Here is a 12,344-nt window from a genome sequence, read left to right on the forward strand (position 1 = left end):
AAATTGACCATAGTGTGTATGTTTGCGAGCATGTGGTAGGGAATATAGATTGTAAGCTCCACTGGGGCAAGGACAGGTGTGAATGGTAAGATATTCTCTGTAAAGTGCTATGGGCCTGTTACAGAGTTGAACGCAAACCGGATGCAGAACTAAGACATGCAATGCCATCAGTGGGCATCTTTTGTCTTTAGAAGCCTCCTGCGGCATTAGCAATTTTTTCACATCTACTGCATCCAAAGGCACAGCAGCTTTGCAAATACCATACAACGCTGAATCAGGCTCTATGTGACTGGAATTTAAGGGGATACGGTTGCCAATTAGGGGTGCTCTGTGCAATATAAGACTGGCAAATGAGGGGTTCTCTATAACAGATGGCTGGCATCTTGTAAGTGGGGGTAGCTTTCTGCAATGTTCTTTGCAATATGTTGCACGCAATTGGGGTCATTTGGTATATTGGACAAAGTGACCATTGGGCCTGATTCAGAGCTGTAGGCAAACCCGATGGTTTTCATACAACATCGATTGTGAGAGACCTGCACATGAGCAGGTCTCCCTCTGCGAGATCGCTCGCAGTCCCCCCAAGCCGCAGCATGATTGACAGGATGCGGCTGGATGGGGGCAGGGCTCAGTGCACTGCTGAATGAGGCCCTGAGTCTGTTAGTCTGCAAAAAGAGAGAGAGGAAGCCATTTTGATAAAGATATAAGAGAGGTGATTAAAAGTGCACTAAGGACTGATATATAAGTATAAGTATAAGTATATATAAGTATTACTGAGTGCTGAAGATAATTGCTCTGCTAAAGTCTGAAATGTTCAACCTTACAGTGTGTGACTGATCAGTCTGGGTTATTGCTAGTATGCTGAGTACTAATCCATTCTGCTATTTCTTTATATGTTCTATTGAGAAGGTTATTGTATGTTGAGAACAGGATGGGTACGGGATGCTGGCACTTGGAATCCTGGCGGTCAGAATCCAGACGCCGGCATCCCGACAGGGTTAGAATACCGACACTTTGTTGGATGGTATCCTAAACCTCCCCCTCTCCCTACCCTGACCCTCCCCCTCTCCCTACCCTAATCCTCCCTCCTTGATGCCTTAACCTAACATCTCCCTCTAGTGCCTAACCTAACCTCCCCCTCCCTGTACCCTAAACCTACCCCTCCTTCTCTAGTGCCTAACCCTAATCCTCAGTGTCAGTAAACAGGGCTAACAGCAATTTTTCTGGAGAAACTGGATAATACATATCAATCTCTACCCAGTATAAATTAAAGTCCATCGTTGTGATGTATCGGTTTTGGCATCGTGAGCCAAGAAAGCTCTCGGACGTCTGTTTTTTTTCATGGACTTGCTTCACTAATATCATCACTGCTCTGCTCCCTTATGTCATACATTAATGTGTCATACACCTAAACCTTCCTCACCAAATGCTCTATAGAATAGTGACAACTGCATCAAAGTATGTCCAGTGCTTCTCGAGATTAGTCGGAACACAGACAGACGCCTACCAGGGACTTTATTTTATTGTATAGATAGATGAGGGAACGGGTTCCTCTTACATGGAAATTACTCAGTGCTAAACTACTGAAACTGCCAATATTTCACCATAATTGTGAGAGACATTTGACAGCCTGATCTAGGTCAGAGGCACTAAAACTATATTTTGTTCTGACCATACTTACCTACTCTCCCAATTCGGCCGGGAGCCTCCCGAAAATCGGGTGCCGCTCCCAGTCCCCCTAGAAAAGATGTCAGTGTACATCTGTTCTAGGACCACAGGTGTCAGTGTACATGTGTTCAACTTCTAGGACCACAGCTGTCAGTGTACATCTGTTCTACTTCTTGGATCCCAGGTGTCAGTGTACATTTGTTCTACTTCTAGGATCCCAGGTGTCAGTGTAGATCTGTTCTACTTCTAGGATCCCAGGTGTCAGTGTACATCGGTTCTACTTCTAGGATCCCAGGTGTCAGTGTACATCTGTTTTACTTCTAGGATCCCAGGTGTCAGTGTACATCTGTTCTACTTCTAGGATCCCAGGTGTCAGTGTACATCAGTTCTTCTTCTAGGATCCCAGGTGTCAGTGTACATCGGTTCTACTTCTAGGATCCCAGGTGTCAGTGTACATCGGTTCTACTTCTAGGATCCCAGGTGTCAGTGTACATCTGTTCTACTTCTAGGATCCCAGGTGTCAGTGTACATCTGTTCTACTTCTAGGATCCCAGGTGTCAGTGTACATCTGTTCTACTTCTAGGATCCCAGGTGTCAGTGTACATCTGTTCTACTTCTAGGATCCCAGGTGTCAGTGTACATCTGTTCTACTTCTAGGATCCCAGGTGTCAGTGTACATCTGTTCTACTTCTAGGATCCCAGGTGTCAGTGTACATCAGTTCTAGGATCCCAGGTGTCAGTGTACATCTGTTCTAGGATCCCAGGTGTCAGTGTACATCTGTTCTACTTCTAGGATCCCAGGTGTCAGTGTACATCAGTTCTAGGATCCCAGGTGTCAGTGTACATCTGTTCTAGGATCCCAGGTGTCAGTGTACATCTGTTCTACTTCTAGGATCCCAGGTGTCAGTGTACATCTGTTCTACTCCTAGGATCCCAGGTGTCAGTGTACATCAGTTCTAGGATCCCAGGTGTCAGTGTACATCTGTTCTACTTCTAGGATCCCAGGTGTCAGTGTACATCTGTTCTACTTCTAGGATCCCAGGTGTCACTGTACATCTGTTCTACTTCTAGGATCCCAGGTGTCAGTGTACATCTGTTCTACTTCTAGGATCCCAGGTGTCAGTGTACATCGGTTCTACTTCTAGGACCACAGCTATCAGTGTACATCTGTTCTAGGGGCCTGATTCACTATGGATCGCTTTTCTGCTTATACGCACGCAACGCAGTTGCTAATATCAGCTGTGATTTGTAAATGTTTGCATTCGCATTGCAATCACAGCCTGACATAAGGACGCCCACTTCCCCTTAGTCACATCCGTATACTTGGCCAACACAAAGAAACAAACGGTAACATCGGACAGTTAATGAAGCCCTGACCTTACTCGGGAGTTGCTTACTTCAGCGCATGCTATGAGGCCTCAGGCGGCATCGCATCTGGTATCGCAGTGGCTATTTTATGCACGCCCCTGCAACGACGTTGAAATGCACTGGCACGTCTGCGTTCTCCCGACCACCCCCCATCACCACCCACAAACGGCACTTCCTGTCAATCACTCTGCCATGGGTCTGCGTATACTCTGCGATCACTGTCCTGGTCTCAGTACGCAACAATCGACTGATTGCGTGCGAATAAGCAACTGTGTTCCTTGCTGAATCAAACCCTAGGACTCCAGGTGTCAGTGTATAACTGTTCTAGGACTCCAGGTGTCAGTGTACATCTTTTCTAGGAGCACAGCTGTCAGTGTACGTCTGTTCTAAGACTCCAGGTGTCAGTGTACATCTGTTCTAGGACTCCAGGTTTCAGTGTACATCTGTTCTAAGACTCCAGGTGTCAGTGTACGTCTGTTCTAGGACTCCAGGTGTCAGTGTACATCTGTTCTAGGACCCCAGCTGTCATAGTACAACAAGGACCACAAGTGTGAATGTTCAGTGGGTCTGTTACCAAGGTTAAGGGACTCAGCCTCCTTTCTGAGGGAATGTATATTGTACCTGCCTGTAGCTTTTATGATTTAGTTTACTCTTTAATATAATATTGTTTTTCGTTTTTTACTTATTTTTATTCCATATTTATATTTATATGATTTATGTAGTGTGATCTATTCATTTATTTTTATTTTATTTTTCCATTTTTGCTGTATGCATAAGTATCCCATTAAATGCAATCACTTGCACTGGTCTTTCCACGTTACTCTGTGAGCAACAAATGAGGAGGAGATTTAGGGAGAGGTGTATCAAACCTTAGAGAGAGATTAAGTGAAGAAATTTTGCATAGCACCCAATCAGCTTCTACTGTCACTGTCACTTATCCCGCACTGTCAGTTATCCCACACTGTCACGTATCCTGCACTGTCATTTATCCCGCACTGTAATTTATCCCGTACTGTCATTTATCCCATACTGTCATTTATCCCGTACTGTAATTTATCCCGTACTGTAATTTATCCCGCACTGTCACTTATCTCGAACTGTCACTTATCCCGCACTGTCACTTATCCCGCACTGTCACTTATCCTGCACTGTAATTTATCCCGTACTGTCACTTATCCCGCACTGTCACTTATCCCGCACTGTCACTTATCCCGCACTGTCACTTATCCCACACTGTCACTTTTCCTGCACTGTAATTTATCCCGTACTGTAATTTATCCCGCACTGTCACTTATCCCACACTGTCACTTATCCCGCACTGTCACTTATCCCGCACTGTAATTTATCCCATACTGTAATTTATCCCACACTGTTATTTATCCCGTACTGTCATTTATCCCGCACTGTCATTTATCCCGCACTGTCACTTATCCCGCACTGTCATTTATCCCGCACTGTCACTTATCCCACACTGTCACTTATCCTGCACTGTAATTTATCCCGTAATGTAATTTATCCCACACTGTTATTTATCCCGTACTGTCATTTATCCCGCACTGTCATTTATCCCGCACTGTCACTTATACCGCACTGTCACTTATCCCGTACTGTCATTTATCCCGTACTGTCATTTATCCCGTACTGTCACTTATCCCGTACTGTCACTTATCCCGCACTGTCACTTATCCCGCACTGTCATTTATCCCGCACTGTCACTTATCCCGCACTCTCATTTATCCCGCACTGTCACTTATCCTGCACTGTCACTTATCCCGTACTGTCTCTTATCCCGCATTGTCATTTATCCCGCACTGTCACTTATCCCGCACTGTCACTTATCCTGCACTGTCATTTATCCCGCACTGTCACTTATCCCGCACTGTCACTTATCCCGCACTGTTACTTATCCTGCACTGTCATTTATCCTGCACTGTCACTTATCCCGCACTGTCATTTATCCCATACTGTCATTTATCCTGTACTGTCATTTATCCCGCACTGTCATGATCCCAGGGTGGCCCCTTAACAAGTGACACCAAGATGGGACAACGGCTCCTCACTTATGCATGCAATATGTAAGACATAGACAATTTAAAATATAAATAAATATATTTATTAAATACACCAGATATAAAGATTTAAAAAAAAACAACATATCCAGCTCTAGAACTCTTTATAGTATATTCTCTAATTGTCACAATAGTTTACACTACGCTCACACGCTCCATACTCTCTTGCATTGCTTGTTACACTGATGCTGCATTGTACTCATTCATACTACCCGTGAGTCTCCTTGTTCACCCCACCCCCAGTAGTCTTTTAAGCCTCTCCACCCCGTAGAACAAAAGGGCTTTGACTCAGGTGACTTCCGCCGGCTCTTGTCAAAGGTGGAGAAGGTGAGGTACTGAATGTTGGCACTAGATGGCGCTAGGTTCAGGGCTCCATAACTTGTCCCATAAACAGCAAGGCACCTAAAAGAAATAATTAGAAGTTATGAGTGTGTGACAGCTTTGTACACTACAAATTAAATATTGTGGTTGCTCCTTTAGCTGTAAAGTTAACTTTTTATTCATGTAGCTGTGTGGAAACCATATATGGCTTGTAAATATGTATTGATTTATTGCTGAAAGGGACTTGGTCATTATGGGGTCTATTTACTAAGCAGTGTTAGGAGACAGAGTGAAAAGTGATAAGGTACCAGCCAATCAGCTACTAACTGCCATCTCACAGGCTGTGTTTGAAAAATGACAGTTAGGAGATGACACACTTTTCACTCTGTCTCCTAACACTGCTTAGTAAATAGACCCCTTAATCTTAAAAGGTACCTGTCACCTAAGCACATTGGCAGCAGAAGTTCTGCAGACGAGAAACGAGTGACATCACTGAGGCATGAAGCGCCTTAAGGCATGATGTCACTAGTTCCTGGCAAACGGATTGGCTGCATTGATATGAAAATTAATTCAGCAGCCAAAATGGTTTAACCTACTATTTGCAGGTATCGGGCAAATATCATTGGGATAGGTCCATGCGTGTTATAAATGCATGCTAGTGCCTCAGTGTGCAGTGACTAGATCTTATATTAAAGAGCTCACCTGTCGGATTGTGCCTGATGAGGAACAAGAATGGACGATCCATGATGACCTCGAGAGGGGACATTCGGGCCAGGAAAATTGCAGCTGCAGGGACATTAAGGGATTGAGCACACATTTTTTCTAACCCTCACAGATTGCACAGATGCAGTAATAGTTATACCACGTTAGATCATTTTACTATATCTTAATACGTCCCCATCTAAGTAACACCTAGAAATACAATGCATGCAATGCTTTCAGGGCTGTCTTGGATAATCTCTATTTGACTGTTACCTTTTCCCTTACTCAAATTTAATCTGTCGGGTTTCCTGGTGCTATGCTATGTTATGCATTTCATATAACCCTATATTTTCTCAGCTTTCCCCTCAATTATTCTCATCTCTCTTATATCCACCATTTTTTTACTTCTGCTGTCCCAAACTGAGATGGGCTTCAGCTCCTGGAAGGGACGGTCTCTCACCTGTTGCAGCCGATGCTCTTGTTCCACTCTCTGTTACCTCGACCCTGATTTTCTGGAATGCTTCTGACACATACAGCGGCCTTTCATCTAAAAAACAAACAGATGGTTACATTGTGAGAATGAGACCAAGCCACCATCCAACCACATCCTTGAAGACGCCTACTGGTCTATTCTTCGCTTTACGTCTGAATACTCACAGGATAGCCGTCTAAAGTCGGCTCTCTCTTCCGAGAAAATGTCCGTGATGCCGAGATGCTCAAGTGGACTCTTCAGATTCACTTCACTCACCAGAGAGAACCTGGGGACACCAGGGAGATAATCATGTCAAAAGGAAAGTTACAAAAATTACATGGACATAAGTTTAATGGAATTGTGTCTTCGCGCCATGTGATGGCGTTCTCCTTACTTGGGCAACACAAGGAGGCGAGTTGATCGCTTCATGCTGGCTTTCCATTGTAGGATGAGCTTGGGTGTCAGGATGTCGGTGATGGCGGACAAGGGCACCCCTTTCTCGTATGGAGCTGCTATCAACATGCTGAGTTCCTCCCCTTCATACGGGAGCTCGATGACATCGTAAAACTCTCCCTCTGGGGTTTCAAACTCGCCTGAGGAAAGAATGACCATAATCATGATTATCCAGCAGTTAGTTGATTCTAATTAATCAGCAATGTTAATTGATTAGCATGCTGTTGCATTGTCCACGCCTCCTCGTATCCAATAAGTAGACACTTACTGTAGTTGTACTTGGCGGTGTTGGCCATCATTGGCGTTTGCACCTGAGACCCATCTGATCGGTAAAATGGCCTCCTGTGAGTGGCTTTCTCTGGGAACGGGATGGCCCACTTTCCATTAAAATGCACGGCGCTGAGTAGAACCAGTCGGGTGAGTGGTGGAATGGAGTTACTTCCCAACAAGTCCTGGATCATCCCTAGAAGATACGCAGAGAAGACACAAATCACAATGATGTGAAGGAGCAGAAGGAAGCAGAGAGAGAGTCATTTAGTTTTTAACCCTGCCAGACCTCAGATTGGCTCCTTTGCCCCCAAGCTTACCATCTGTTTGGTCCTCCACCCATTGGTTCAGGATGTCCCTGGCCTGCGATGGTTCGGTGAAGTTGACTTGGGTCACATGGCGCTGGAAGGTAGCGTGAAATCTTTGCAGGAAGCCCGGGGTTAAGCTAAGGCCCCGTTGCACAAACAGTCCATCTGCAACGTGTATAGAACTGGTGTCACCAGCGATGGCTTCTCTCAGTCTCCGGAGCATTGCAGACACCGTCCGCTCTGAGGGGACATGAGTACAATGATTATTGGAAGATTTACACCCAATTCCAACCAATGCAATCTAGAAATAGCGTCTGCCAGATGGATTAACGTCGCTGTATCTTTGGCTCCATCCATACTGAATAAACCTGCACGTGTGACAGAGGCATGTACAGTATGATATGATGACGATGGCGCTGTCTGCAATTTGTATAGGTAATCGCTTATTCCTTATCTTTGTAAGATAATGCGGCTTTTTATAAACCAGCTTCATAAATTCTGGTACGGCCCGAGATAAATTGCAGCACAGTACATTTACCATCCATAGGATGCTATGATGCAAACATGTTATTTTACAATATGGTCAGAAGTCATAAAATCTGGCGCGACAAAATAAACATAAAACAAAAATATATGAAAAATTGTTACTTGACTATTAAACGCAAAATAAAGAAAAGTATCTTAGAACTAAACAAAACCTCAAATAACATCAAACTCCCTCTTACTGGAATATCCATAATTCAGGCTCTTGCGCAGTTGTTCCAATGACCCTCCGGCCGCCCCCAACTGCAGAATGTTCAGAGCAGAGGATGCCCCATATGGCGAGAACCCCAAATTCTTTTCTTTGTGTTCCTGCAGGACCTCCTGGAACAAACGCACCCCAAAGCTGGCGTCTCTGCGGGCCACATGCTCGAGGGACATGGGGCGGATGGCTGCAGTGGTGCATGCCAACAGAACAAGTACCAACAGCCTGTGGACAGAAGGGCAGATGAGTTGGCACCCTATGAATGAGCTCCCGATGCGTAAGAGCATGCAGTAACATCATATAAATAGAACTATAGGGGGAACTGTATCAAGCAGTGGAGAGCGATGAAGTTGCTCAAGACAACCAATCAGCTTCTGTCATTTATCTAGCACGGTCTGCGCAATGATAGGTAGAAGCTGATTAGTTGCTTTGGGCAACTTCACTTTATCTCTCTCCAAGGGGTAAATTTACTAAGATGGGAGTTCTATTTAAAAGTGATGTTGCCCATAGCAACCAATCAGATTCTACTTCTCATTTATCTAGCACCTTCTAGAAGATAATACTTGGAATCTGATTGGTTGCTATGGGCAACATCACTTCTAAATAGAACTCCCATCTTAGTAAATTTACCCCCAAGGCTTTGATGCATCTATATTGCAGGGAGGCACAGTATGTCTCTCTATGCAGAGCTGGAACCTATATCCTAGTTCTGAGATCAGATCCGGATACTCACCTCATATTGCAGGTCATTTCTCTGTAATAGAATGTGGGTAATAGACTCCTGGGCAGTATAACTACAGTATACAATGCGCTCTCAGGCCAGTGTCTGCAGCTGCTGTGTGTTAGAGCCTGTCCCAGCCCTGAATTTATACACACTCAGCCTCCAGCCACCCCCGGGAGGTGTTTCCCAATAACATGAGGAAACCTCGTGTCCTGTCTACATTCCCAGATGTGAATAATAACAGCAGTCTCCTGTGTGTGTGTGTGTTCATACATCCATACTTAGGAATCTGTCAGTCAGTGTGACATCACTGGAATAAGTGTGTAGCACTAGCTAGACAGTTATTATATCCCCGTATACAATGTTATACCACTGTTTGTTTACTGGGCGATGTTGGGCAGGGTATAAGTAAACTCCATACTGTCCATTGTACAGAATAAAAATATGGTTCTCATGATAAAACTATAAAAAGCGTTAAAATTAATAAATAAATGAAACTGCCATAAGACTTCCAACTTTCACCTTTAATGTAATTAACACTGGGTCTCATTCAGAGGCGCTAGTTCGTTCCGAGCGATGTTCGCACATCTGCGCATGCGTATGGGTTGTAATGCGCATGCGCGAACCAGTCAGTGCGGCCAGAAATCGTGTGCTCGCAAAATAGCGAATGCCTGCTAATTTGAGTGACAGGATGAGGCGTTTGTGGGTGGTAACAGGGGAAGGTGCTTGAAAACGGGGAGTGGAGATCAGAACGCAGGCGTGCCAAAAGGTCAAAACGGGCATTTTAAGGGTGTGCATAATTAATAAAGCAGCGTCATCGACCACGTCACTTGGGTGTCTTTTAGCCTGAACTGCTCGCAAGATTGCGGTAGGAAAAACCAACCACAAGAATAGCGAGCAGTTCATTCGCCTTTCGATGTACTCGATTAATCTAATAAATAGCGGACATGACTTATGATGCGAGCGGCCAGGGGGCGTTTTTAACAAAAAAAGTCAGCGTGTTTTGTTCGCTTGTTCAGACCTAGAGGCGTCAACAGACCGCAAAGAGCGAACGGTTAATTTAAATAGCCACCCCCTTTTTCTGAATGAGCAAGCGCAAATAACATCCGGCTCTGAATGAGACCCACTGTACTTAACCTCTGACCTTACAGTATATTTCGCAAATTCATAAACTTTGCTAATACAGGTCCGAACTCTGCTTCTGCTATCACCAAGATTACCGCCTTCCTAGAGGTTAAGTTTAATGAGTGAATATGTAACTTTTTCACTTTGAGGGCTTGATTCAGCAGCGGACGCTAAAGCAATTGCAGCTGCGATTCCGGCGTGGATCGCAGTTGCTAAAATATGCTAATGACTTCCAAAGCACAGCCGAGCATAGGGACGCCCACCGCTGCCTTCTCGTATCCGTCCGACGAGCTGCAACAGCGTAAACATCGGTAACATGGATGCAGATCAGGCAGTCACGCAGCATATGCGCCAATTCTGACCTGCCTCAAACACACCGTCTCTCCTGACGCACAGAGGGCTCTCATCATGCTGCGAAGGAGATCACAATGGCTAATATACGCACGCCCATGAAACGTCATGTAAACGGTCAGACACGCCTGCATTTCCCGAGCCTCCCCCCTCATTACCTCCCCCAAATGCTGACTACTTGTCACTCAATTTGCGAATTTATCTTCTGTGCGAGCGCAATTGCAAAACAATTGCTGCGCATGCACAGTGTGGCTTAAACGCATGCACAATGGCAAACAATCGCTTGATCTGTGTAAAATCAGCATTGTGTACAGCCAGGGACGTAGCACCCAGGTGGGGGGCGAGCAGGGGAGGGCAGTTGCCCCCCCCATGATTTCTGTTGGGTGGACAAAGAGTGTGTTGTGCCCACCCCCCATGAACCTCTACACAAAAGCGAGTGGGGATGAATGAAATGAAAATGAGGATTAAGTGATAATAGCTTTATTTTAACTCACCAACTGTTGTCGTTTCTGTTTCCCAAAAATGAAGTTATCTTCGTGTTTGTTCTGCGTATAATTTCTTCTTGCAAACGTTTTTTTTTTTCTTTCTTAGAAGCCCCGCTCGTTGTGCTATGACAATTTGCAGTAAGCATAAGCCGGCACACGAGCCCGGGCGGCTGCACTTCCCATTGACTGTTCTTGTATGTTGTACCACAACGGAACAGAGAGAGCGAGTGATTGCGGCCTGTGGACGGTTTAAAACGTTAGCAGTCGTCTCATTGTCGCCGGATGGTAGCACATACCAGCTATTATAGCACATACCATAACCAGTCAGACAGTGACTACAGATTTAAAAATACTCCCAATCAAATGAGATTAGGCTGTCAACGAAATCAGAATAAAAACTAATAATAACTATGAAAAATGTAAATTTTTCAGATGAAAAATTGAATTTATCTTCCTAACAGCTATTGTACTAATTGGTAGTAAATATTAATAATATTTGATAATGTATAAATAAATTTTTTACAGTAAAATAAACAATGAAACTGGGGTTGGCCAACGAAAATGACCGTAGGATTGGGAGTCTTTGTATATCTACAGTTCCTGTTACAACTGTCGTAAAAGGAGATAACAACCGTGAGAAAAAGGTGCCCCAGGCCCTATAGCAGTCCCTGGTCTTTTGCCTCCCATGAAAAAATTTAGGCCCTCATTCAGAGCCGTACGCTCTGAGCAGAGCGCACGCTCTGAATGAGGGCCGTCCTCCATAACTATGGAGCGTCCTCCTGGACGCTCGTATAGCTGTGGGTCACCACCCACAGCCTATACAAGCGTGCAGTTTGATGGCCGCGATGGTCTTGACCATCGCGACCATCGAAACTGCGAGCCGGAGCCTGCGGTTGAGGTTTTCAACCGCAAGGCCCGGAGTGATTTTGGCTCTATCAGCTAGTGATGTCAGTGGGCCGGCTTCTGACTGTAGGCGTTCCCTTAGGAACGCCCCCGTCAGGGAGGCACACGCCCCCGGCACGCCCACCAAAGGGGGCGTGCTGTCAATCAACATCGACAGCACGCCCCCTTTGATCAGACACAACGAGCGAAGGAAAGTCCTTCGCTCGTCGCGTCTGGCGCATGCGCACGACGGAGCTCCCTCCGTCGTGCGCATGCTCAGTGCAGAACATCGACCCACTTGCGAGCGGACAGCCACTCGCGAGTGGGTCTGAATCAGGCCCTTAGTTTCTACGCCCCTGCGTACATCTCGCCCAGTTCACACATAAAAAAGCGAGTCTAGTAAACAAAAA

At 45.3% G+C, this 12,344-nt stretch overlaps 1 protein-coding gene across 1 annotated transcript; it reads right to left on the minus strand.

Annotated features, from left to right (window-relative positions):
* Positions 1 to 5,130: 5,130 nt before the first annotated feature.
* On the minus strand, positions 5,131 to 9,196 carry LOC148507474 (plasminogen activator inhibitor 1-like). Its single transcript, XM_088446055.1, has 9 exons — positions 9,104 to 9,196; positions 8,351 to 8,595; positions 7,638 to 7,865; positions 7,319 to 7,513; positions 6,992 to 7,190; positions 6,783 to 6,883; positions 6,586 to 6,672; positions 6,126 to 6,209; positions 5,131 to 5,504 (listed from the first exon to the last, which is right to left on the minus strand). Exons 1-9 carry the CDS (start codon positions 9,118 to 9,120, stop codon positions 5,467 to 5,469), a joined length of 1,194 nt encoding a protein of 397 aa, XP_088302181.1. The 5' UTR covers positions 9,121 to 9,196; the 3' UTR covers positions 5,131 to 5,466.
* Positions 9,197 to 12,344: the final 3,148 nt, after the last annotated feature.

The sequence above is a fragment of the Taudactylus pleione genome, unplaced genomic scaffold (assembly GCF_031769625.1).
Source record: "Taudactylus pleione unplaced genomic scaffold, aTauple2 ptg000393l, whole genome shotgun sequence".
NCBI classification, from domain to species: domain Eukaryota; kingdom Metazoa; phylum Chordata; class Amphibia; order Anura; family Myobatrachidae; genus Taudactylus; species Taudactylus pleione.

Bases quoted from the DNA above. Each gene is read 5' to 3' on its own strand.
- LOC148507474 (XM_088446055.1), bottom strand. The intron at 7,191-7,318 runs GTAAGTGTCTAC...TTCTTTCCTCAG, and splicing joins CACCGCCAAGTACAACTACA to GCGAGTTTGAAACCCCAGAG. The intron at 6,210-6,585 runs GTGAGAGACCGT...ATGTCCCTGCAG, and splicing joins AAGAGCATCGGCTGCAACAG to CTGCAATTTTCCTGGCCCGA.